At 36.5% G+C, this 22,461-nt stretch overlaps 3 protein-coding genes and 2 long non-coding RNA genes across 9 annotated transcripts; 4 read left to right on the top strand and 1 right to left on the bottom strand.

Annotated features, from left to right (window-relative positions):
• Positions 1 to 1,159: 1,159 nt before the first annotated feature.
• On the top strand, positions 1,160 to 6,093 carry LOC126749364 (islet cell autoantigen 1). The gene is given in 5 exon segments (XM_050459031.1): positions 1,160 to 1,477; positions 4,841 to 4,859; positions 4,861 to 5,225; positions 5,279 to 5,527; positions 5,583 to 6,093. Coding segments are annotated over 5 exon segments (1,233 nt in total). The 5' UTR covers positions 1,160 to 1,250; the 3' UTR covers positions 5,956 to 6,093.
• A 1,520-nt stretch (positions 6,094 to 7,613) lies between these two features.
• LOC126749370 (rho GTPase-activating protein 8) lies at positions 7,614 to 15,535 on the top strand. The gene is made up of 10 exons (XM_050459043.1): positions 7,614 to 7,828; positions 7,889 to 8,014; positions 10,767 to 10,924; positions 10,975 to 11,129; positions 11,183 to 11,381; positions 11,442 to 11,560; positions 11,621 to 11,790; positions 14,029 to 14,226; positions 14,293 to 14,399; positions 14,598 to 15,535. Exons 1-10 carry the CDS (start codon positions 7,786 to 7,788, stop codon positions 14,766 to 14,768), a joined length of 1,446 nt encoding a protein of 481 aa, XP_050315000.1. The 5' UTR covers positions 7,614 to 7,785; the 3' UTR covers positions 14,769 to 15,535.
• LOC126749373 (uncharacterized) lies at positions 11,823 to 17,597 on the bottom strand. Its single transcript, XR_007665034.1, has 4 exons — positions 17,513 to 17,597; positions 15,938 to 16,112; positions 15,588 to 15,762; positions 11,823 to 12,117 (listed from the first exon to the last, which is right to left on the bottom strand). It is a non-coding gene; the product is annotated as an uncharacterized LOC126749373 (long non-coding RNA).
• LOC126749372 (uncharacterized) lies at positions 16,287 to 18,755 on the top strand. 4 transcript variants are annotated; one of them, XR_007665031.1, is made up of 2 exons: positions 16,287 to 16,361; positions 17,587 to 18,755. It is a non-coding gene; the product is annotated as an uncharacterized LOC126749372 (long non-coding RNA). The 4 variants fall into 4 exon arrangements; XR_007665032.1 differs by lacking the exon at positions 16,287 to 16,361 and adding an exon at positions 16,458 to 16,536; XR_007665030.1 differs by lacking the exon at positions 16,287 to 16,361 and adding an exon at positions 16,543 to 16,711.
• A 115-nt stretch (positions 18,756 to 18,870) lies between these two features.
• Positions 18,871 to 22,353, top strand: LOC126749371 (uncharacterized). Of its 2 annotated transcripts, XM_050459044.1 has the most exons (5): positions 18,871 to 19,249; positions 19,309 to 19,358; positions 21,734 to 21,924; positions 21,985 to 22,180; positions 22,241 to 22,353. In XM_050459044.1, exons 2-5 carry the CDS (start codon positions 19,328 to 19,330, stop codon positions 22,342 to 22,344), a joined length of 522 nt encoding a protein of 173 aa, XP_050315001.1. In that variant the 5' UTR covers positions 18,871 to 19,249; positions 19,309 to 19,327; the 3' UTR covers positions 22,345 to 22,353. The 2 variants fall into 2 exon arrangements, with proteins under 2 accessions (XP_050315001.1, XP_050315002.1); XM_050459045.1 differs by lacking the exons at positions 18,871 to 19,249; positions 19,309 to 19,358 and adding an exon at positions 20,855 to 21,679.
• The last annotated feature ends 108 nt before the right edge of the window (positions 22,354 to 22,461 follow it).

Genomic DNA, 22,461 nt, shown 5'->3' with positions numbered 1-22,461 from the left:
TTACGAGTAAAAGTTATTCTACATAATTTGTAGCATTTTTAATGAAGAGTCAAATGATAAAAGAAAATTTTTAATTTTCCCAATAGTTTTCGCGAAAATTCGGAAAAACTGTTTAGAGGTTTTCCTCGATTTTCTGGAAAACTACTGAAGATAAAAATTATTTTTCTACGGCATCTGATGCGCATCGATATTCCACACAACTTTTGTTATAACAATTTTTTTCTCCAACAAATAGTTTTCCCGGAAAAAAATAAAAACCGAAGTAATGAACATTTTCCCAGGGGTACCCCTTTCGAATTTTTGAGGCAGCAATTTTTCGGAAATTTGGATATAACTTTTTTTTGGTGCGTTTTCAAAAAAAAAGTTATTAAGCTTTTTTGAAGGATTTTAGATGTTCTATCGATGTACCAAACAAAAAATAATTTTTTTCAAAAAAAATTTTTTTGCCAAAATTTTCTTAAAAATTGCTAATTTTTCAAAAATCGTCCATAACTTAAAAGTTATTCTACATAATTTGTAGCATTTTTAATGAAGAGTCAAATGGTAAAAGAAAATTTTTAATTTTCCCAATAGTTTTCGAGAAAATTCGGAAAAACTGTTTAGAGTTTTTCCTCGTTAAAAGAAACATTAATTTTTTTGTATACAAATTAATAATTATCAGAGTAGTGGGTCATCAAGGCCATAAAAGGCACCACAAACCGACCAACCCTTTTTTTTTATTTTATAAGAGAAGCCCTTAAGACCCTTGCCAAATGATTATAATGCCTTTAGGGTCTCATAAACAATTATTTATATTTTTTTAACCGTTTAAATAAAGGTCTACTATCCTCTTCTGAAGGACAAATCAAGAGTCCATTGGACTACAAAATCCCCAAAACACACTCTATATTTTAGATTCAAAGGTTAATAATTGATCCAATTTCTCTTATTGATTGATCCTGGATAGGATGTTCCAGATTACACTACCTAATCAGATCAAGCCACTATCGTGTGGTTTTATCCTGAAATTCGGTCCAAAAAAGTGGGTTTTATTGAGACACCTCCACCGCGGACCTTCGATAAGGATCCCACGTTTAGAACAAGAAAACTTTGCTGCTTGTCACCAAAAAATGGCCGCGGCGCCATAACGGAACGTCGGAACGTTGTATGTATACGTGTCCCCTTGTCAAAACCTAATCAATAAACAACAGCAGCTGATTCAGCGGGTTCTTTTTCGCCTCTTATTTCCTGCATAATATATTTATAATGCGATGCTGTCGAACAACATGCAGCACCAATACTGGGTGACCAAAAAGAGCGTCCTAAGAAAACTGGGAGGAAAAGAGGATGAGTGCATCGTTTCCTCTGACGCTGAGCTGGACGCGAAGCTGGAACTGTTCAAGTCGGTTAACGAGAGCTGCATGCAGCTACAGAGGGTGATCGACTTGTATCAGGAGCGATTGTGCTATTTGGCACAAGAGGAAAACGCTTTGGGAAGGTATAGTGTGTATGGCCCCAGTTTGTCTTTCCCCTTGTATATTTGTATATTTATCCATCCATGGATGTCCTGCATCGGTCCAAAGTAGGTTGAAATGTGCACAGACTAATTATGGACATCCTATGGATAATTTTGTACAAGTCAATGGGTTTTAAATTATATTTATCCAATGGATAATTTTTTTTTGGGAGGCTATTTGACTCATAGTTTTATAGGTACATAATGTACCATGGATTTAGGAAATTCTTAAAATAAGAAACTATTTGGCAAATATTAATGAAACGCCACTGAACTCCTATTTCCCTAGAATCTAGATTATCAATGTTAAGATCTAATAAGTTACACTTACACCTTAATAGACAATGTACCCGAATCCCTCTGAAATAAATATCATTCAAAATGATCATTGAATTAAATTCTGTAATTTCTCAAATAAAAAATGGGGTGAGGTTTCTGGAGCGGTGTTTTGTGACTTGACAAGAGCTTCTGACTCTGTCAGTCATGAAATGCTACTTTGGAAGCTTGAAATATAGTTTTAGATGTGGTGTCATATTGAATTGGTTTAGATCATGCTTTTGAAAATTAGGAATTTTTTTTTATTTTGGATTGAAAAAATTGGATGAGAAAAACCTCTAAACAGTTTTTCCGAATTTTCTCGAAAACTATAGGGAATTTTTAAAGTTTTCTGGTACCGTTTGATTCCCAGTTAAAAATGCTACAAATTATGTAGAATAACTTTTAGTCGTAAATTTGAAAATAAAGAAGTTATGGACGATTTTTGAAAAATTTTTGAAAAAGTTTAAAAAAAAAATTTTTTTGAGAAAATTTATTTTATTTGGTACATTGATAAAAAATTGAAAATCCTTCAAAAAAGCTTAATAACTTTTTTTTTGAAAACGCACCAAAAAAAAGTTATACCCAAATTTCCGAAAAATTTCTGCCTCAAAAAATTGAAAGGGGTACCCCTGGGAAAATGTTCATTATTTCGGTTTTTATTTTTTTCCGGGAAAACTATTTGTTGGAGAAAAAAATTGTTATAACAAAAGTTGTGTGGAATGTCAATGCGCATCAGATGCCATAGAAAAATAATTTTTATCTCCAGTAGTTTTCTAGAAAATCGAGAAAAACCTCTAAACAGTTTTTCCGAATTTTCCCGAAAACTATTGGGAAAATTTAAAATTTTCTTTTACCATTTTACTCTTCATTAAAAATGCTACAAATTATGTAGAATAACTTTTACTCGTAAATTTGAAAATAAAGAAGTTATGGACGATTTTTGAAAAATTAGCAAATTTTTGATGAAAAATTTAAAAAAAAAAATTTTTTTGAAAAAATTTATTTTTTTTTGGTACATTGATAGAACATCTAAAATCCTTCAAAAAAGCTTAATAACTTTTTTTTTGAAAATGCACCAAAAAAAAGTTATACGCAAATTTCCGAAAAATTTCTGCCTCAAAAAATCGAAAGGGGTACCCCTGGGAAAATGTTCATTATTTCAGTTTTAATTTTTTTCCGGGAAAACTATTTATTGGAGAAAAAAATTGTTATAACAAAAGTTGTGTGGAATGTCAATGCGCATCAGATGCCACAGAAAAATATTTTTTATTTTCAATAGTTTTCCAGAAAATCGAGAAAAACCTCTAAACAGTTTTTCCGAATTTTCTCGAAAACTATTGGGAAAATTAAAAATTTTCTTTTACCGTTGGATTCTTCATTAAAAATGCTACAAATAATATATATTAACATTTAGTCATAAATTTGAAAATAAAGAAGTTATGGACGATTTTTGAAAAATTAGCAAATTTTTGGTGAAAAATTAAAAAAAAAAAATTGTTTGAAAAAATTTATTTTTTTTTGGTACATGGATAGAACATCTAAAATCCTTCAAAAAAGTTTAATAACTTTTTTTTTAAAAACGCACCAAAAAAAAGTTATACGCAATTTCCGCACAAAATCTGCCTCAAAAAATCGAAAGGGGTACCCCTGGGAAAATGTTCATTATTTCAGTTTTTATTTTTTTCCGGGAAAACTATTTATTTGAGGAAAAAATCGTTATAACAAAAGTTGTGTGGAATGTCAATGCGCATCAGATGCCATAGAAAAATAATTTTTATCTTCAGTAGTTTTCCAGAAAATCGAGAAAAACCTCTAAACAGTTTTTCCGAATTTTCTCGAAAACTATTGGGAAAATTTAAAATTTTCTTTTACCATTTTACTCTTCATTAAAAATGCTACAAATTATGTAGAATAACTTTTACTCGTAAATTTGAAAATAAAGAAGTTATGGACGATTTTTGAAAAATTAGAAAATTTTTGGTGAAAAATTAAAAAAAAAAATTTTTTTGAAAAAATTTATTTTTTTTTGGTACATTGATAGAACATCTAAAATCCTTCAAAAAAGCTTAATAACTTTTTTTTTGAAAATGCACCAAAAAAAAGTTATACGCAAATTTCCGAAAAATTTCTGCCTCAAAAAATCGAAAGGGGTACCCCCTGGGAAAATGTTCATTATTTCGGTTTTTATTTTTTTCCGGGAAAACTATTTGTTGGAGAAAAAAATTGCTATAACAAAAGTTGTGTGGAATGTCAATGCGCATCAGATGCCATAGAAAAATAATTTTTATCTTCAGTAGTTTTCCAGAAAATCGAGGAAAACCTCTAAACAGTTTTTCCGAATTTTCTCGAAAACTATTGGGAAAATTAAAAATTTTCTTTTACCATTTCACTCTTCATTAAAAATGCTACAAATAATGTAAAATAACATTTAGTCATAAATTTGAAAATAAAGAAGTTATGGACGATTTTTGAAAAATTAGCAAATTTTTGGTGAAAAATTTGGAAAAAATTTTATTTTTTTTTAAATTATTTTTTTTTTGGTACATCGCTAGAACATGTAAAGTCCGTCAAAAAAGCTTAATAACTTTTTTTTTGAAAACGCACCAAAAAAAAGTTATACCCAAATTTCCGAAAAAAATCTGCCTTAAAAGGGGTACCCCTGGGAAAATGTTTATTATTTCAGTTTTTATTTTTTTCCGGGAAAACTATTTATTTGAGGAAAAAATTGTTATAACAAAAGTTGTGTGGAATGTCAATGCGCATCAGATGCCATAGAAAAATAATTTTTATCTTCAGTAGTTTTCCCGAAAATCGAGAAAAACCTCTAAACAGTTTTTCCGAATTTTCTCGAAAACTATTGGGAAAATTTAAAATTTTCTTTTACCATTTGACTCTTCATTAAAAATGCTACAAATAATATAGAATAACTTTTAGTCGTAAATCTCAAAATAAAGAAATTATGGACGTTTTTTGTAAAATCTGACCGCTTCATTTCTTCTCTGCTGACCTTCCCACATTGTCTCGTAGATATTTAAAAGAATGCGGAAAAAAACGAGAAAAACGTGAACGCGGGCCAGTTAATGTCCACGGCGGGCAAAGCGTTGGCCTACACGGGCCACCAGAGGCTCACGGTGAGGCCCCCGTTGGTCAGGCTGCACCACGAAGTGGAAACTTTTAGGGCCAGAGCCATCTCGGACACCAGAACGACCGTCTCGGAAATGGAGAAATCCAGGACGGAGTACAGGGCGGCCCTCAGCTGGATGAAGTCGGCTTCTAACGCCCTAGATCCGGATACCGGGTACGGCCTGGAGAAGTTCCGAAAGGCCCAGGCCTACGTGAAAACCAGCAAGACCAAATTCGACCGGTACACCCTGGCCTGTTTGCAAAAGGTCGATCTATTGGCTGCCGCAAGGTAAATAGGGTTTTTTGTAGGATTCAAAGGCCCTCTTGCAGGCATTTTTTTAGGTGCAACATGTTTTCGCACGCCTTGGTTCCTTACCAGAACGCTTTGGCCCTGTTTGCCACCAAAGCCCTGGAAACTTTGACTCTGGCGGCAGGGAAACTCTCCAAAGTGGAACCCTACGACTTCAGTGTGGTCACTGAGCTGTCCGAGACCTCCCCACAAAAGCCCAGAGAGAACGTGGACGCCGACAATAAGGACAGAAACACGTTTTTCAATGCCGAATACAGTGACGAGACAAAGCAAGAAAGTTTGTAAGTCCATTAAATCGACTTTGGCCTATTGCATATCATAAATAAGGCATTTCAGGGAAGAGGAGGAGGAGGAGGCACCCAGTAGTTCGGTTTCCAACCTGTTGGGGGAAGACTTTGCGTTGCCTCCGTTGCCCTCCCAGGCCTCGCCGGACCTCTCGAAACCGAGCGCGGCCCTCTTGGACCTCGCGCCCTCCCTGTCCGACCTCCTGGGGGATGAAAACTCGGCCTTCATGCCCTCCAGTCTGATGCAGGAGGGCGCCACCTTCGATTTCCAGAAAAAACCCGAAGAGGAACCGGAGCAGAAACGTCTCCCCAATAATAAAACGGGGGAGGGTCACCACGCCATGTCCTGGCTCAGTTTGTTCGCGGAACTGGACCCGTTGGCCAACGGGGTGATGGAGGATAACGTTAACGGAGATCGGGCGTAATTTATTTATTTATTTACATGTATATGCACTTATTTGTGTGTTTTTGCACTAACTAGTCACTGTATCCAAAGAATTTTGTATTATGGGACATTCCTTACTAGTATTATTTTTAATTATACGTATATTGGACGGCAAAAATGTGTTTTATTTCATATCTCACAGGTCAACGGGTGAAGAATTTGTCCATGGAGTATAATAGTCATGGCATACTTGAACAAATTAATTTGTTAGTCATGGCACACTTGAAAAGGTCAATTTCATACCTTATGTAAACTGTATTCCGTGGAAATAAATAAATCATGTAGACGGTGGTGCCCTCTTGCCGTTAAAGTAAGTAACGCTATTGCCATGGAAACCAGACAACAAACGCACTCGGGTCGTGGGCAGCCCTGGCAAAAGTCAATTCATTAGTCATGGCACACTTGGAAAAGTCAATTCATTAGTCATGGCACACTTGGAAAAATTAATTTATTAGTCAAGGCACACTTGGAAAAGTCAATTTATTAGTCAAGGCACACTTGGAAAAATCAATTTATTAGTCAAGGCACACCTAGACATGGCAATTCATTAGTCATGGCACACTTGGAAAAGTCAATTCATTAGTCGTGGCACACTTGGAAATGTCAATTCATTAGCCATGGCACACTTGGAAAAGTCAATTTATTAGTCAATGCACACCTGGAAAAGTTAATTTATTAGTCAAGGCACACTTGGAAAAGTCAATTCATTAGTCATGGCACACTTGGAAAAATTAATTTATTAGTCAAGGCACACTTGGAAAAGTCAATTCATTAGTCGTGGCACACTTGGAAATGTCAATTCATTAGTCATGGCACACTTGGAAAAGCCAATTTATTAGTCATGGCACACTTGGAAAAATCAATTTATTAGTCAAGGCACACTTGGAAAAATCAATTTATTAGTCAAGGCACACTTGGAAAAATCAATTTATTAGTCAAGGCACACTTGGAAAAATTAATTTGTCATTAGTCATGGCACACTTGGAAAAGTCAATTTATTAGTCAATGCACACCTGGAAAAGTTAATTTATTAGTCAAGGCACACTTGGAAAAGTCAATTCATTAGTCATGGCACACTTGGAAAAATTAATTTATTAGTCAAGGCACACTTCGAAAAGTCAATTCATTAGTCATGGCACACATGGAAAAATTAATTCATTAGTCATGGCACACTTGAAATAATCAATTTATTAGTCATAGCACACTTGGAAAAGGCAATTCATTAGCCATGGCACACTTGGAAAAGTCAATTCATTAATCATAGCACACTTGGAAAAATCAATTTATTAGTCAAGACACACCTGGAAAGTCAATTCATTAGTCATGGCACACTTGGAAAAATTAATTTGTTAGTCATGGCACACTTGGAAAAGTCAATTTATTAATCATGGCACACTTGAAAAAGTCGATTTTATACATTATGTAAACTGTATTCCGTGGAAATAAATCAATCATGTAGACGGTGGTGCCCTCTTGCCGTTAAATTAAGCAACGCTATTGCCACGGCAACCAGACAACAAACGCACTCGGGTCGTGGGCAGCCATGGCGCGCCGGTGGCGCCACGACGACCGATCGACGAAGCTTAAGGGTCATTCGAAAAAGGGGCGGCGTAGACAAAGGTGTGGGGCCATCTATGGGTTCACACCGAAGCATGCCAAATATACAAGGAACAGTCAAATATAGTAGAATAAAACGTCAACAAAGCAATAAAAAAAACATTGCAAAACAATTGAAGAATTTGCTAAAAAAAAAAAGAGGGCCATTTAATCCAGGTGTGCACTGAAATGTTTAAAAGGCCCTGAGGCAGAGATGGACCCAAGAAACTTTGGCCCACCAGTGAAATCTGGACCAGGTAGTCAACACTCTCCTTCAATTATTGTTATTGAATTACTAATTAAAAAATTGTTATCAGTAAGTTGCAATAATGGGGATAACGAGGAGCCCTATCCAAGCCTCTCGGATTATCATGATTATGAGCCCAATCTGGAGTTTGATGATTCCGAACTGCAGCAAACACCCAATTCCGGATCTATATCGGGTAATGTAGATTAAATAAGGAGGTTGTTTGTGACTGTATATATTGTTCATACTCAGTCCAAAGATATAGATGCAGAACTAGAAAATTAACCCTATTCTTCCTTAATAAACAGGCAGAATTTGTTAATAAAAGTAATAAAAAAAACTATCTTAACCAAAACAGTCATAGCTATCTTAATTTTTAATCCAGACTGACGTTTTTACCCTCAAATCCATCCTCAAGAATCCCACTATAAGGATGTAAAAAAATTATAAGAATATCTTAAGTAGTTTCCAAGTTATGACCAAAAATGTCAAGTAATAAATAAAAATGTTGCATTTCCAATATTTGGGAAGACCCTGATGGACAAAATTCCTTCTAACTCAAAAAGTTTTTGAGGTACAAAAACCGTTCTCCTATGAAATTGTTTGGTAAGAAACACCCTTTCTTAGACTACAACTCTTTAAAGAATATTCCCATTATTTCTTAAAATATTCTTAAGGAAAGTTAGAATTTGTTAATAAAAGTAGCAAAAAAAACTACCTTAACCAAAACAGTCCTACCAACCTCAATTTTTAACCTAGACCGACGTTTTTACCCTCAAATCCATCCTCAGGAATCCCACTATAAAGATGTGAAAAAATTATGAGAATATCTTAAGTAGTTTCCAAGTTATGACCAAAAATGTCAGATAATGAATAAAAAGCTTGTAATTGCAATATGGTTCTAAATGCTTCAAATTGGATGGCTCTGGGACCTTGATGGACAAAATTCCCTCCAACTCAAAAAGTTTTTGAGGTACAAGAATCATTCTCATATGAAATTGTTTGGTATGAAACGCCCTTTCTTGCACTAAAACTCTTTTAATAATATTCCCAATATTTCTTAAAATATACTTAAGGAAAGTTAGAATTCATTAATAAAAGAAGCAAAAAAAACTACCTTAACCAAAACAGTCCAATTTTGCTCAATTTTTAACCTAGACCGACGTTTTTACCCTCAAATCCATCCTCAGGAATCCCATTATAAAGATGTGAAAAATTATGAGAATATCTTAAGTAGTTTCCAAGTTATGACCCAAAATGTCAGATAATGAATAAAAAGCTTGTAATTGCAATATGGTTCTCTAAATGCTTCAAATTGGATGGCTCTGGGAACTTGATGGACAAAATTCCCTCTAACTCAAAAAGTTTTTGAGGTACAAAAACCGTTCTCCTATGAAATTGTTTGGTAAGAAACGCCCTTTCTTTGACTAAAACTCTTTTAACAATATTCCCAATATTTCTTAAAATATACTTAAGGAAAGTTAGAATTTGTTAATAAAAGTAGCAAAAAAATTTACCTTAACCAAAACAGTCCCAGCAACCTCAATTTTTAACCTAGACCGACGTTTTTACCCTCAAATCCATCCTCAGGAATCCCACTATAAAGATGTGAAAAAATTATGAGAATATCTTAAGTAGTTTCCAAGTTATGACCAAAAATGTCCCCTAATGGATAAAAAGCTTGTAATAGCAATATGGTTCTAAAGGCTTCAAATTGGATGGCTCTGGGACCTTGATGGACAAAATTGCCTCTAACTCAAAAAGTTTTTGAGGTACAAGAACCGTTCTCCTATGAAATTGTTTGGTAAGAAACACCCTTTCTTAGACTAAAACTCTTTGAAGAATATTCCCATTATTTCTTAAAATATTATTAAGGAAAGTTAGAATTTGTTAATAAAAGTAGCAAAAAAAATTACCTTAACCAAAACAGTCCTACCTACCTCAATTTTTAACCTAGACCGACGTTTTTACCCTCAAATCCATCCTCAGGAATCCCACTATAAAGATGTAAAAAAATTATGAGAATATCTTGAGTAGTTTCCAAGTTATGACCAAAAATGTCCCCTAATGGATAAAAATCTTGTAATTGCAATATGGTTCTAAATGCTTCAAATTGGCTGGCTCTGGGACCTTGATGGACAAAATTCCCTCTAACTCAAAAAGTTTTTGAGGTACAAGAACCGTTCTCATATGAAGTTGTTTGGTAAGAAACACCCTTTCTAGCACTAAAACTCTTTTAACAATATTCCCAATATTTCTTAAAATATACTTAAGGAAAGTTAGAATTTGTTAATAAAAGTAGCAAAAAAAACTACCTTAACCAAAACAGTCGTAGCTACCTCAATTTTTAACCTAGATCGACGTTTCTACCCTCAAATCCATCCTCAGGAATCCCACTATAAAGATGTAAAAAAATTATGAGAATATCTTAAGTAGTTTTCAAGTCATGACCAAAAATGTCCCCTAATGGATAAAAATCTTGTAATTGCAATATGGTTCTAAATGCTTCAAATTAGATGGCTCTGGGACCTTGATGGACAAAATTCCCTCTGACTCAAAAAGTTTTTGAGGTACAAAAACCGTTCTCCTATGAAATTGTTTGGTAAGAAACACCCTTTCTTAGACTAAAACTCTTTGAAGAATATTCCCATTATTTCTTAAAATATTCTTAAGGAAAGTTAGAATTTGTTAATAAAAGTAGCAAAAAAAACTACCTTAACCAAAACAGTCCAATTTTGCTCAATTTTTAACCTAGACCGACGTTTTTACCCTCAAATCCATCCTCAGGAATCTCACTATGAAGATGTGAAAAAATTATGAGAATATCTTAAGTAGTTTCCAAGTTATGACCAAAAATGTCGACCAATATTAATAAACTAGTTGTATAGGATTTACTCTATGATAGATCTGTTAAGTGCCTATCAAATTAAATAAATAAATCTCCTCAGCTGACTTTATCCACATAGAGACCAATAACAGTGGGGGCGGTACCATGAGTACCTCCCCAGTAGCCGAATTCATCGATGAAAATTATGAAGAAGAACTGGCCGATGCCAGAGATGAAACATTCGACAGTATGGTGTTCACTACCTCATCATATCCCGAGGTACTAACACTTTATTAATGATAAATTTTATGGCTAACTGGTGCATTTAGGTGGGGGTTACCACTGGTCCAGAGCAATTCACCGAAATCTCCAAGTACAACATCGTGGACGTCAAAGGAGACGACGCGATTGGGCGTAAAGTTATTGTACTGTACGCCTCCAGGTTACCACCGGTCAACGAAATCGACCACACCCTATTTTTAACGTAAGGTCCCTTCCCCCCTTGTTCAAAAAACCAAAACTCAAAAGTGGTTTTAGCTACTTGAAATACACCCTGGAATCATACGTGGAACAGGACTACAGCCTGATCTATTTCCATCACGGTTTAACGAGTAAAAACAAGCCGAGTCTCAGGTGGCTGGTGCAGGCCTACAAGGCCTTCGATAGGAATTATAAGAAGAACCTTAAGGCCCTTTATTTGATCCACCCTACGGGGTTTTTGAAGATCGTCTCGCAGGTATTGAGAGAGACAATATGACGGGACACCCCTTGTATATAAAAAAGGGCATTTTTGCAGATATTTCGTCCCCTGATCAGTGCCAAATTCGGTAAGAAACTGAACTACATTTACAGCTTGAAGGAGCTGAACGACGTGGTGCCCATCGACAAGCTGGATATCCCGTACGAAGTGATCGAGTGAGTCGAAAAGAGATAGAAACAAGAAAAAACAAATTGTAATAATTGTTGCTTTTTAAGGCATGATAAAAAATTGAACGGTGGCGTCCCCATATCGTCCGAGACGTACCAGGAACAAATGATCCCCACCCAACAGTTTGGTGTAACCATACAGTTTATCAGGGATAATTATCACGTGACTATTCCACCAGTGGTCAGGCAGTGTATAGAGTATTTGGAACAGCCTGATGGTAAGTAGATGGCGTTTGTGTGTAGATTTCTCCGGTACTATTGGGCAAATGGGAAAAATTGTAGAGGGGAAAGTTGTAGATTGGTTCATGGTCTACAAGAATGGTTCCTATCAATTTTTGTGTAGCGTCAACCGTTTTTGAGAAATTTGGTCCCTAAGATTTTTCCACTGCATACTGCCTGTGATTAGACAATTCTTTAGATATCTCAGTTACTATTGAACAAATGGCAAAAAGTGTAGAGGCAAAAATTGTAGAATGGATCGCGTTCTACAAGAATGGTTTCTATCAATTTTTGTGTAGAGTCAACTGGTTTTGAGAAATTTGGACCTTAAGATTTCTCCATTGCATACTGCCTGTGATTAGACAATTCTTTAAATATCTCAGTTACTAGTGGACAAATGGCAAAAAGTGTAGAGGCAAAAATTGTAGAATGGATCGCGTTCTACAAGAATGGTTTCTATCAATTTTTGTGTAGAGTCAACTGGTTTTGGGAAATTTGGACCTTAAGATTTTTTTCATTGCATACTGCCTGTGATTAGACAATTCTTTAGATATCTCAGTTACTAGTGGACAAATGGCAAAAAGTGTAGAGGCAAAAATTGAAAAATGGATTGCGTTCTACAAGAATGGTTGCTATGAATTTTTGTGTAGAGTCAACTGGTTTTGAGACATTTGGTCCCAAAGATTTTTCCATTGCATACTGCCTGTGATTAGACAATTCTTTAGATATTTCAGTTACTATTGGACAAATGGCAAAAAGTGTAGAGGCAAAAATTGTAGAATGGATCGCGTTCTACAAGAATGGTTCCTATCAATTTTTGTGTAGAGTCAACTGGTTTTGAGAAATTTGGTCCCTAAGATTGTTCCACTGCATACTGCCTGTGAATAGACAATTCTTTAGATATCTCAGTTACTAGTGGACAAATGGCAAAAAGTGTAGAGGCAAAAATTGAAGAATGGATTGCGTTCTACAAGAATGGTTGCTATCAATTTTTGTGTAGAGTCAACTGGTTTTGAGACATTTGGACCTTAAGATTTTTCCATTGCATACTGCCTGTGATTAGACAATTCTTTAAATATCTCAGTTATTATTGGACAAATTGCAAAAAGTGTAGAGACAAAAATTGTAGAATGGATCGCGTTCTACAAGAATGGTTTCTAGCAAATTTTGTGTAGATTTAACTGGTTTTGAGAAATCTGATCCCTAAGATTTTTCCATTGCCTACTGCCTGTGATTAGACAACTCTTTAGATATCTCAGTTACTATTGGACAAATGGCAAAAAGTGTAGAGGCAAAAATTGTAGAATGGATCGCGTTCTACAAGAATGGTTGCTATCAATTTTTGTGTAGACCTAACTGTTTTTGAGAAATTTGGACCTTAAGATTTTTCCACTGCATACTGCCTGTGATTAGACAATTCTTTAAATATCTCAGTTACTATTAGAAAAATGGCAAAAAGTGTAGAGGCAAAAATTGTAGAATGGATCGCGTTCTACAAGAATTGTTTTTAGCAATTTTTGTGTAGAGTCAACTGGTTTTCAGAAATTTAGACCTTAAGATTTTTCCATTGGATACTGCCTGTCATTAGACAATTCTTTAGATATCTCAGTTACTATTGGACAAATGGCAAAAAGTGTAGAGGCAAAAATTGAAGAATGGATTGCGTTCTACAAGAATGGTTGCTATCAATTTTTGTGTAGAGTCAACTGGTTTTGAGACATTTGGTCCCAAAGATTTTTCCAGTGCATACTGCCGGTGATTAGACAATTATTTAGATATCTCAGTTACTATTGGACAAATGGCAAAAAGCGTAGAGGCAAAAATTGTAGAATGGATCGTGTTCTACAAGAATGGTTTCTATCAATTTTTGTGTAGGGTCAACTGTTTTTGAGAAATTTGGTCCCTAAGATTTTTCCACTGCATACTGCCTGTGATTAGACAACTCTTTCGATATCTCAGTTACTATTGGACAAATGGCAAAAAGTGTAGAGGCAAAAATTGTAGAATGGATCGCGTTCTACAAGAATGGTTGCTATCAATTTTTGTGTAGAGTCAACTGTTTTTGAGAAATCTGAACCTCAAGATTTTTCTAACGCATGCTGCCTCGGATTGGACAACCCCTCAAATATCTTAGTTCCTATTGCTCAAATCAAAAAAACCCAAAAGGGCAAATTTCTCCCCAAGACAATGCCCTATTAGTTTCCACAATCATTTTCCCGAAAAACCCCAAATTACAGCCCTGGAAACCGAAGGCATATTCAGACGTTCCGCGAACGCTACCAAAGTCAAGGCCCTTAAGGAGCTTGCGAATCAGGGTCAAACGGTGACGTTCGAGGACCCCCACGAGGCCGCGGTCCTCCTCAAGAAGTTCCTGAGGGAGTTGCGGGAACCGCTGCTCACTTACGAGATCTACGACGAAATCATGCAGTTCCAAAGTAAGACTGCCCGGCATAGATATAAGATATAAGACAGAGAGAGAGTTTTATTGACCGGGTTTTCAGGTTGGAACAAAGACGAGCAGCTACGCAACGTTTCGATCCTGATGATGGAGAAACTACCCGAAGATAATTATAAGGTTTTGAAGTACATTATCGGGTTCTTGTCCAGGGTGAGTACATGTCAAAGGCAATGAGACTGGATGTAAGGAGATTGATCTTCGCTCTTTCCAAATGACGTAGCGTGGGTGTAGAGCGAGTTACTCTCGGGTGGTAACTGTCCGAAACAGACACAGATCAGTCTCCTTACCTCCGGTCTCGTTGGTATGAAAAGTCAATTTTTTTAAAGTGACATTTAATGCGATTCGAAGGTGATGGAACGTTCGGATTTGAACAAAATGAACGCGCAAAATCTCGCGGTGGTGTTCGGACCGAATCTGGTCTGGTCCGAACTGGTGTCGATGTCTCTGGCCGCCATCGGGCCGATCAACATGTTCACCCAGTTCCTCTTGCAGCACCACAACGAGATTTTCATGATTTAATCATTTTTGCCGCCATATTAATTATTATTATTAACGCGACTGAACGTTTTTTGTATATAATTTAAGTCCCAATAACTATACTAACAAAAAAAAAAAAAAAAATCGCGACGAGCAGTGTATAGTAGTAACAAGACTTTTCAACATCTCACCACAATAAATTTGTGATAGTAATTGTCGATCTTAAATGTACAGGTGCAGCTTAAAGCGTAATCCGTTGTTAGACGTATTGTACGGGGTGTTTCACTAAGTGAGGATCGCGGTTAGATCTCGGGAACTGTCAATTTGACATTTTAACGTAATTTTCACACCTTCCAGGAATTTTTTTCTCTTTTTTCCACACCCTTGACGTTATTTTTAGCTGTTTAAATTCTACTCAAAGTCAGATATCAAAAAACAAAAATTTTTTGACAGGCGTAGTCGGCGGCCATATTAGGCTTGTAGCTGTTTAAAATTTGCCGACAGATGGCGTAACTAACGTGTTGTTTAGAAATCGTTATAGTTACGCGAAAGATCACCGTGGGCTGGAGCGCCCTCTGTGGGATTAAAAAAAAAAAAAAAATTCTTCCAGGCTCTCGGATCGCGTTCTGCAAGAATGGTTCCTATCAATTTTTGTGTAGAGTCAACTGGTTTTGAGAAATTTGGACCTTAAGATTTTTCCACGGCCTATGGCCTGTGATTAGACAATTCTTTAAATATCTCAGTTACTATTGGACAAATGGTAAAAAGTGTAGAGGCAAAAATTGTAGAATGGATCGCGTTCTACAAGAATGGTTTCTATTAATTTTTGTGTAGAGTCAACTGGTTTTGAGAAATTTGGACCTTGAGATTTTTCCACCGCCTACTGCCTGTGATTAGACAATTCTTTAGATATCTCAGTTACTATTGGACAAATGGCAAAAAGTGTAGAGGCAAAAATTGTAGAATGGATCGCGTTCTACAAGAATGGTTTCTATCAATTTTTGTGTAGAGTCAACTGGTTTTGAGAAATTTGGACCTTGAGATTTTTCCACGGTCTACTGCCTGTGATTAGACAATTCTTTAGATATCTCAGTTACTATTGGACAAATGGCAAAAAGTGTAGAGGCAAAAATTGTAAAATGGATCGCGTTCTACAAGAATGGTTCCCATCAATTTTTGTGTAGAATCAACTGGTTTTGAGAAATTTGGACCTTAAGATTTTTCCACTGCATACTGCCTGTGATTAGACAATTCTCTAGATATCTCAGTTACTATTGGACAAATGGCAAAAAGTGGAGAGGCAAAAATTGTAGAATGGATCGCGTTCTACAAGAATGGTTCCTATCAATTTTTGTGTAGAGTCAACTGGTTTTGAGAAATTTGGACCTTAAGATTTTTCCACTGCATCCTGCCTATGATTAGACAATTCTTTAGATATCTCAGTTACTATTGGACAGATGGCAAAAAGTGTAGAGGCAAAAATTGTAGAATGGATCGCGTTCTACAAGAATGGTTTCTATCAATTTTTGTGTAGAGTCAACTGGTTTTGAGAAATTTGGACCTTAAGATTTTTCCACCGCCTACTGCCTGTGATTAGACAATTCTTTAGATATCTCAGTTACTATTGGACAATTGGTAAAAAGGGTAGAGGCAAAAATTGTAGAATGGAACGCGTTCTACAAGAATGGTTTCTATCAATTTTTGTGTAGAGTCAACTGGTTTTGAGAAATTTGGACCTTAAGATTTTTCCACGGTCTACTGCCTGTGATTAGACAATTCTTTAGATATCTCAGTTACTATTGGACAAATTGTAAAAAGTGTAGAGGCAAAAATTGTAGAATGGATCGCGTTCTACAAGAATGGTTTACATCAATTTTTGTGTAGAGTCAACTGTTTTTGAGAAACTTGGATCTTAAGATTTTTCCACGGTCTACTGCCTGTGATTAGACAATTCTTTAGATATCTCAGTTACTATTGGACAAATTGTAAAAAGTGTAGAGGCAAAAATTGTAGAATGGATCGCGTTCTACAAGAATGGTTTTTATCAATTTTTGTGTAGAGTCAACTGGTTTTGAGAAATTTGGTCCCTAAGATTTTTCCACTGCATCCTGCCTGTGATTAGACAATTCTTTAGATATCTCAGTTACTATTGGACAAACGGCAAAAAGTGTATAGGCAAAAATTGTAGAATGGATCGCGTTCGACAAGAATGGTTTCTATCAATTTTTGTGTAGAGTCAACTGTTTTTGAGAAACTTGGATCTTGAGATTTTTCCACGGTCTACTGCCTGTGATTAGACAATTCTCTAGATATCTCAGTTACCATTGGACAAATGGCAAAAAGTGTAGAGGCAAAAATTGTAGAATGGATCGCGTTCGACAAGAATGGTTTCTATCAATTTTTGTGTAGAGTCAACTGTTTTTGAGAAACTTGGATCTTGAGATTTTTCCACGGTCTACTGCCTGTGATTAGACAATTCTTTAGATATCTCAGTTACCATTGGACAAATGGTAAAAAGTGTAGAGGCAAAAAATGTAGAATGGATCGCGTTCTACAAGAATGATTTCTATCAATTTTTGTGTAGAGTCAACTGGTTTTGAGAAATTTGGACCTTAAGATTTTTCCACTGCATCCTGCCTGTGATTAGACAATTCTTTAGATATCTCAGTTACTATTGGACAAACGGCAAAAAGTGTAGAGGCAAAAATTGTAGAATGGATCGCGTTCTACAAGAATGGTTTCTATCAATTTTTGTGTAGAGTCAACTGGTTTTGAGAAATTTGGACCTTAAGATTTTTCCACTGCATACTGCCTGTGATTAGACAATTCTTTAAATATCTCAGTTACTATTGGACAAAAGGCAAAAAGTGTAGAGGCAAAAATTGTAGAATGGATCGCGTTCTACAAGAATGGTTTCTATCAATTTTTGTGTAGAGTCAACTGGTTTTAAGAAATTTGGTCCCTAAGATTTTTCCACTGCATACTGCCTGTGATTAGCCAATTCTTTAGATATCTCAGTTACTATTGGACAAATGGTAAAAAGTGTAGAGGCAAAAATTGTAGAATGGATCGCGTTCTACAAGAATGGTTTCTATCAATTTTTGTGTAGAGTCAACTGGTTTTGAGAAATTTGGACCTTAAGATTTTTCCACGGCCTGCTGCCTGTGATTAGACAATTCTTTAAATATCTCAGTTACTATTGGACAAATGGCAAAAAGTGTAGAGGCAAAAATTGTAGAATGGATCGCGTTTTACAAGAATGGTTTCTATCAATTTTTGTGTAGAGTCAACTGTTTTTGAGAAACTTGGATCTTAAGATTTTTCCACGGTCTACTGCCTGTGATTAGACAATTCTTTAAATATCTCAGTTACTATTGGACAAATGGTAAAAAGTGTAGAAGCAAAAATTGTAGAATGGATCGCGTTCTACAAGAATGGTTCCTATCAATTTTTGTGTAGAGTCAACTGGTTTTGAGAAACTTGGATCTTAAGATTTTTTCACGGTCTACTGCCTGTGATTAGACAATTAGTAGTCGGCGGCCATATTAGACTTGTAGCTGTTTAAAATTTGCCGACAGATGGCGTAACTAACGTGTTGTTTAGAAATCGTTATAGTTACGCGAAAGATCACCCGTTGGCTGGAGCGCCCTCTGTGGGATCTAAAAAAAAATTAATAAATACTTCCAGGCTCTCGGAAGCCATTTCTTAACGCTTTTGACGTCATTTTTTACGTTCGTCAAAAAGCCCCCTAGTGGCCAAATTGACATTTCTCCAGATCTAGCCGCGATCCACACTTAGTGAAACACCCTGTATATATATATAATATATATGTATACAAATTTTATAAGGGTAGAATTGTATTTAAAGGGTGTTTTTAGGCGGAAAATCTCCTTGTTTTAGTCAAGAAAAAAAAAATGAAACCAAAGACGTGCATTTTCTCTTTTTGCAGTATTAAGGTGTAATTTCTATTCCATTTATTCTGTGGTTTAATTATTATTAATAAATTAACCAGATTATTTTGTAACGAAAGTTGTTTTATTTACATCACAGTAGTAGTAGTAGTGGCTGACGTGAAGTCACTTTTCAATGCTTCTCTCTGTCTTTACAACGGAAGAATGTGAGTGCAATCTAAAAGGGATAGATAGATGATTTGTTACGAAAAAAAACCCTTATAAAATTCACTTTCGGCCCTATCGCGCCTGTTACTAAAAATCCCGTTTCTCCCTCGGGAAAAACTCGCACGCTCCCACTCGATTTCCACGTGCCCTAGCGCCGACACTTTAAGCGAACGTTCGCCTCCTTCTTCCCCCCCCCCGCTCGCTCGCCCGCCCTCACCATTTCCGTACTTTTGCTCCCGGTCTATTTGCAACAACTGCCTCCTTAAGCAACATTAATAATTGACCTTTTAAACATTTTAAGGCGCCCAATGATTAGGCTTAATTAATTAGAAACGGTCCCCGCACATCAGTTTTAGTCACTTTGCCGTTCGGTTTGAATAGATACATAGTGATTTTAGTGAGGAGGTGAGTAAAAGAGTTTCTACAGATTATTCGTGATGAGCCCAAAACCTCGTTATTTCCAGATTTTTTTTTTTAAATAAGATGGTCGAACTGTGGATACTCGTCCTGATCGGTAAGTGTAAAACCTCAATTTCACTCTTGGAAATTTATTTATAGGATTATTCCTCCTCGCTCCGGATCGCTCGTATATATCCCGAAATAATCAGTTTTTTCGCCAATTTATTTTTATCGTCTATTTAGCAGTCGAGGGAAATTGATTCCGCACACGGAGATGAGAAAAATTACCCGGGAGAACGAGTAAAAGTTAATGAAACGTGTGAATCTTCCGCGTGGGAAAAAACTATCGGTAACTCAAAAATTATTCAAAAAATCTTTTGGAATTTTTTTTTGTCCAGTGTACGGGACAGTTGAGCGCACACCCTTGTCCAAGTTTGAAGACTCTAGCTCAAGTGGTTTAGTTGGGACAGTAGGAAACGTTGCAAGATCACCCTACTGATTATTTTATTAATTGTAACGAAAATGGACTGGACAAAAATGTGAATATTTCAAAAATTAATCAAAAATCTTTTGGAAATTTTTTGTGTCCAGTGTACGGGACAGTTGAGCGCACATCCCTGTCCAAGTTTGAAGACTCTAGCTCAAGTAGTTTGGTTGGGACAGTAGGAAACGTTCCAAGATATCTCTACTAATTATTTTATTATTTGTAACGAAAATGGACTGGACAAAAATGTGAATATTTCAAAAATTAATCAAAAATCTTTTGGACATTTTTTGTGTCCAGTGTACAGGACAGTTGAGCGCACATCCTTGTCCAAGTTTGAAGACTCTAGCTCAAATAGTTTAGTTGGGACAGTAGGAAACGTTCCAAGATCACCCTACTGATTATTTTATTAATTATAACGAAAATGGACTGGACAAACATGCGAATATTTCAAAAATTAATCAAAAATCTTTTGGAAATTTTTGTGTCCAGTGTACGGGACAGTTGAGCGCACACCCTTGTCCAAGTTTGAAGACTCTAGCTCAAGTAGTTTGGTTGGGACAGTAGGAAACGTTCCAAGATCACCCTACTGATTATTTTATTAATTGTAACGAAAATAGACTGGACAAACCTGTGAATATTTCAAAAATTACTCAAAAATCTTTTGGAAATTTTTTGTGTCCAGTGTACGGGACAGTTGAGCGCACACCCTTGTCCAAGTTTGAAGACTCTAGCTCAAGTAGTTTGGTTGGGACAGTAGGAAACGTTCCAAGATCACCCTACTGATTATTTTATTAATTGTAACGAAAATGGACTGGACAAACACGTGAATATTTCAGAAATTAATCAAAAATCTTTTGGAAATTTTTTGTGTCCAGTGTACGGGACAGTTGAGCGCACACCCTTGTCCAAGTTTGAAGACTCTAGCTCAAGTGGTTTAGTTGGGACAGTAGGGAACGTTCCCAGATCACCCTACTGCTTATTTTATTAATTGTAACGAAAATGGAGTGGACAAACCTGTGAATATTTCAAAAACTAATCAAAAATCTTTTGGAAATTTTTTGTGTCCAGTGTACAGGACAGTTGAGCGCACACCTTTATCCAAGTTTGAAGACTCTAGCTCAGCTAGTTTCTTTAGGACACTATGAAACGTTTCAAGGCCACCCTACTGACCAACTGATTTTTTTCACAGACTGCTTGAACAAATCTCTCAATATTTCAAAAACTAATCAAAAATCTTCTGAAAATTCTTAGTGTCTCGTATACAGGACACTTGAGCGCACCCTACTATCCAGGTTTGAACACTCTACATCAGCTAGTTTAGCTGGAAAGCTGTGGAGAACATCGGAAAGCTGTGCCGCAGCACTTAAACAAACTGTGCCTCATTTCCAGGCTGTTGACCTTCAATCAGTAACTATTTAATAGAACATAGTTCACCGGAAACTAAACACGAGCTGCCCCATTACGTTTAGCAATCGAGGGGATGATTAACGAGCCCCACATCTTCCGTGCACACCCCTTTTTCCTCAATATATTTCCATTAATTTGCCAGAAAAGGTAAAAAAAGAAAACAAGGAACGGATGTTTCACACCTACATATCCGTGGCGCGCTTTATATATATCCGGCTAATAGATATTGCGGGCCATTATTCACCATATTACGGCACGGTATAGATACAACACCTGGGGGGGACGATGCTATTATTGCTTTATTAAGGGACCGAACGTGTGTCTTTGACAGTAGGGAATCCGGGAGACAAAAAAACAATTGAAATAAAAATCCCCGGAGGCAGATGTTTCGTCGGACTTTGACTTTCGATACAGTCTAGAGTGGGAAATCCGCGTCCTAGCGGAAAATAACGGATTGCCTCAATTACGTGGGATTTATTCGATCGAAAAGATAAATTTCTTTTTCAGCCTAAAAAGGGGGGGATTCGATCCTCTCTAACCAGGTATCGAACTTTCAATTATTATATCCCGGGCGATGTTTTTTTTTTTTTTTATAGCTCATCCTGTAGTCAACGGTCTCAAGATAATCAACATGTACGTGCCCCGGGGGGCCACCCACGAGGCCCCCATGGTCTGCCGGTACGACCTCGAGGGTGAGAAACTGTACGACGTGAAATGGTACAAGGACGACCGACAATTTCTTAAGTGCGCCCCAGACGGATCCGTGCAAGAGTTCCCGTTAGATGGGGTGAGTTTAGGTCGTCTCCCCCTTCATCTTTAATCAATCATTAAACAACGTTTCTTCCAGATAAGCCTGGAATACCCTAGGTACGCCCCAATAGGTTCCTGTCCGGTCACCATTACGAGACTCTCAGGCCAATCGGGAGGAACTTATAGGTGTGAGGTGAGCGTGGATGGACCTCCCTTCTTTTCAGCCTCGCAGACGAAAATGTTGAGGGTGGTGCAGTTTCATCGACAGGTCCAAGAGGAAAGTGAGGTGAAAAGTAAGTAGGGAGGAGGTGCGGTGGTAAGGGAGGACGGTGTTAAGGGTGGATTTTTTTTAGGTGCTTTTCAGAATTGGACGGCGCAGGGTGGCGGAGTTAGCGGGAGGAATTTTGACGCTTCGGTGATGTTTTTGTTAATTTTTTTAGCCAATAAATACATTTAAATAAAATGAGTGTGTGTTTTTTTGAAAAACTGAAATATATTCCCTAATCTTCCACCGATTTCCATAAAAATTGGCTCTATGGAGAGGATTTTCAATTTAGAATAAAAAGTGTATCTA

Source organism: Anthonomus grandis (assembly GCF_022605725.1).
Source record: "Anthonomus grandis grandis chromosome 1 unlocalized genomic scaffold, icAntGran1.3 Chromosome103, whole genome shotgun sequence".
Lineage (NCBI taxonomy): Eukaryota > Metazoa > Arthropoda > Insecta > Coleoptera > Curculionidae > Anthonomus > Anthonomus grandis.
The sequence above is the reverse complement of the archived record's forward strand: the minus strand, read 5'-3'. Positions and strand labels throughout refer to the sequence as shown.